The following is a 2,711-nucleotide window of genomic DNA, read 5'->3' on the forward strand; positions in this document are numbered from 1 at the left end:
TCCGAGGTCTTGTTCCCATGCGAGTTCATGGGGCCGGGAAGAAGGGAGGGAGGAGTCTAGTAGGAGAGAGTAGAGTTGGGAGATTATACCTTTGGAGGAATGGGAGTTGACGCATAGGGATTCAAAGGGAGTAAGGGCGCGGAGTAAGGCGGTAGAGGGGAAGGAGGCCAGAAAGTGGCGTATTTGTAGGTATTGGTAGGGATTAAGTGGTTGTGAGGGAGTTTTCCGCTGGAGGTCGGGCAGGGACAACCATTGGCCTCGATCGGCAAAGTCCGTCGGAAATTTAAGGCCCAGTGTTGTCCACATTCGGGATCTCGTAGTAGAGAGTCCGGAGGGAAACTTGGGGTTTTGCCAGATGGGGGTCAAGGGTGAGGGTATGGTAGTGAGACCCCAATTCAAAGAGAGAGCGTCCCATGTTTTGAGATTGAATTTGATGGTAGGGAGATGCTTAGAGGCTGGGGATCGAGAGGTGGGGGAGAGGCCCCATAGGGGGGACAGGTCTGGTATGGCCATGAAGGCTGCTTCGATGTCCAGCCAGGACACCGATCCTGGAGGAGCGTATGAGGTGACAATGTGGGATAGGTGGGAAGCAAGGTAGTATAGTTTGACGTCGGGAAGGCCTCTACCACCCGCGGAGGTTGGTCTTTTCAGAGTATTGGCGGCTATGCGGGGAGGTCTGTGGTTCCAAATAAAGCGTGTGAGGGCTCGTTGGATAGTGCGGAGGAAGGTGGTCGGGACTGCCACGGGAAGGGTCTGGAAAAGGTAGAGCCATTTGGGGAGAATGGTCATTTTAACCGCTATGATCCTGCCCAGCCACGAGATGAAAAGACTGTTCCAAGAGGTCAAGTCAGCTAGTGTTTTGGTAAGGAGGGGTGGAAAGTTTTCTCGGAAGAGGCAGTCGTATCGAGGAGTTAGGTATATCCCTAAGTATTTGATCTTCTTGGGTTGCCATTTAAAATTGAAGTTGGTACGGAGGGACTCGGCCTCACGTTGGGGGGTATGAAGCATCATGGCCTCAGATTTGGAATAATTGATTTTATATCCTGATATAAGACTGTAGGCTTGTAGTAGCGAGAATAGATTTGGGAGTGAGATGAGGGGCTGGGATAGAGAGAGTAGGATGTCGTCTGCAAAGAGAGAAATTTTGGGATTTGTGGGGCCCACCTGTATACCGTGTATGTCCGGGTGTGCTCTAATTTGAGAAGCAAGTGGTTCTATAATGAGGGCAAATATTAGGGGGGAGAGAGGGCAGCCCTGACGTGTGCCGTTGGCAATACTAAGTGGGGCGGATGGGATACCATTGATAAGGACGGTGGCAGTGGGAGTGGAGTATAATGCTAGAATGCTTGTGAGAAAGCCGCCAGATAGGCCATAGGCCTCTAGGGCGGGTCTCAAGAAATCCCAGGAGATTCGGTCAAATGCTTTTTCGGCGTCTAAGGAGAGTATGATAGTGGGGGCTTTCCTGGAATTCGAGATATGTATGAGGTCAATAGCACGCCTGGTGTTGTCCCTTGCCTGGCGGCCCGGGATAAATCCTACTTGATCGTAGTGAACTAGGGAAGGGAGGTATGGGTTAAGACGGGTGGCCAGGATCTTGGCAAAAATTTTAAGGTCTAGGTTCAGGAGGGATATGGGGCGGTAGCTGGCGCAGTTAAGGGGGTCTTTGCCTTCTTTGGGAATCACCACTATTCTGGCCTCTAGCATCTCAGGGGGAAAGAGGTCGCCCTGGACAACCCCATTAAAGAGAGAATGCAGGTGTGGGGAGAGAAGGGCAGAGAATTTTTTGTAGTACAGAGCCGTAAACCCGTCCGGGCCCGGGGATTTGCCAGTTTTTTGCATGAGGATAGTCTGGGCGATCTCCTCCACCGTGATCTCCCTGTTGAGGGAGTCCAATGCGTCCTGGGGTAGTCTGGGTAGTTTGGAAGCAGAGAGAAAGTGGGAAATGAGGTCAGCGTGGGGTTGGGAGGGGTCACCCGGTGGGGGAGGCGGGAGGTTGTATAAATCAGTATAGTAAGATTGAAAAGCGGCTCTAATGGCTATGGGGTCTTGAACAAGTTGGTTGAGAGAGTTCCTGATAGTGACAATGTTGGATGTGGCTCTCGTAGAGCGGAGTCGTGCCGCCAGAATCTTGTCCGCCTTGTCGCCCTTCTCATAAAAGGTCTGGCGAAGCCACTTAAGACGCTTGGCCACCCGTGTAGTGAGAAGAAGATCAAGTTCCGCCTTAATGGTGCGGAGTTCGGACAAGACCGTCGGGTCGGAAGACGCCTTGTGTAGGGTCTCGAGTGCATGGAGTTTAATGGAGAGTCTATTGTATTGGGAGAGGGTTTGTTTTTTGGCTTTTGAGGCAAGGCTAATGAGGTGCCCTCGAAGGACAGCCTTGTGTGCCAGCCAGAGGGTGGACCTAGAAATGTCGGGATGGTCATTTAAGGCGAAGTAATCAGAGATCATGTTTTGGAGGTGAGAGTTTATCTCAGGGTTGTGTAGGAGGGAATCGTTGAGACGCCATGTCATGGGGCGAGGGCGAGAAACCAAGCCTGTCAGGTCGCAGGATATGGGGGCGTGGTCGGACCAAATTAGTGGATGAATATGGGCATCCCGGAGATTCAAGGCCGGATCATGGCTGAGCAGGATCATATCAATTCGGGAGTAGGAGTTATGTGGGGCGGAGTAGAAGGTGTAATCGCGGGCAGAGGGATCTTTTATCCTCCAAG

At 52.0% G+C, this 2,711-nt stretch overlaps 1 protein-coding gene across 1 annotated transcript in view; it reads right to left on the reverse strand.

The window, feature by feature from the left end:
* The window catches only part of SETDB2 (SET domain bifurcated histone lysine methyltransferase 2), a 104,541-nt gene extending 102,030 nt beyond the window's left edge, over nt 1–2,511 (reverse strand). Inside the window, exons 1-2 of the mRNA XM_063950720.1 lie at nt 2,174–2,511; nt 1,540–2,071 (exon numbers count right to left, since the gene is read on the reverse strand). Coding sequence (XP_063806790.1) covers nt 1,540–2,071; nt 2,174–2,511 — 870 coding nt within the window. The remainder of the gene's footprint in view (nt 1–1,539; nt 2,072–2,173) is intronic.
* Between the last annotated feature and the right edge of the window lie 200 nt (nt 2,512–2,711).

This window comes from Pseudophryne corroboree, chromosome 2 (assembly GCF_028390025.1).
Source record: "Pseudophryne corroboree isolate aPseCor3 chromosome 2, aPseCor3.hap2, whole genome shotgun sequence".
Taxonomy (NCBI): Eukaryota; Metazoa; Chordata; class Amphibia; order Anura; family Myobatrachidae; genus Pseudophryne; species Pseudophryne corroboree.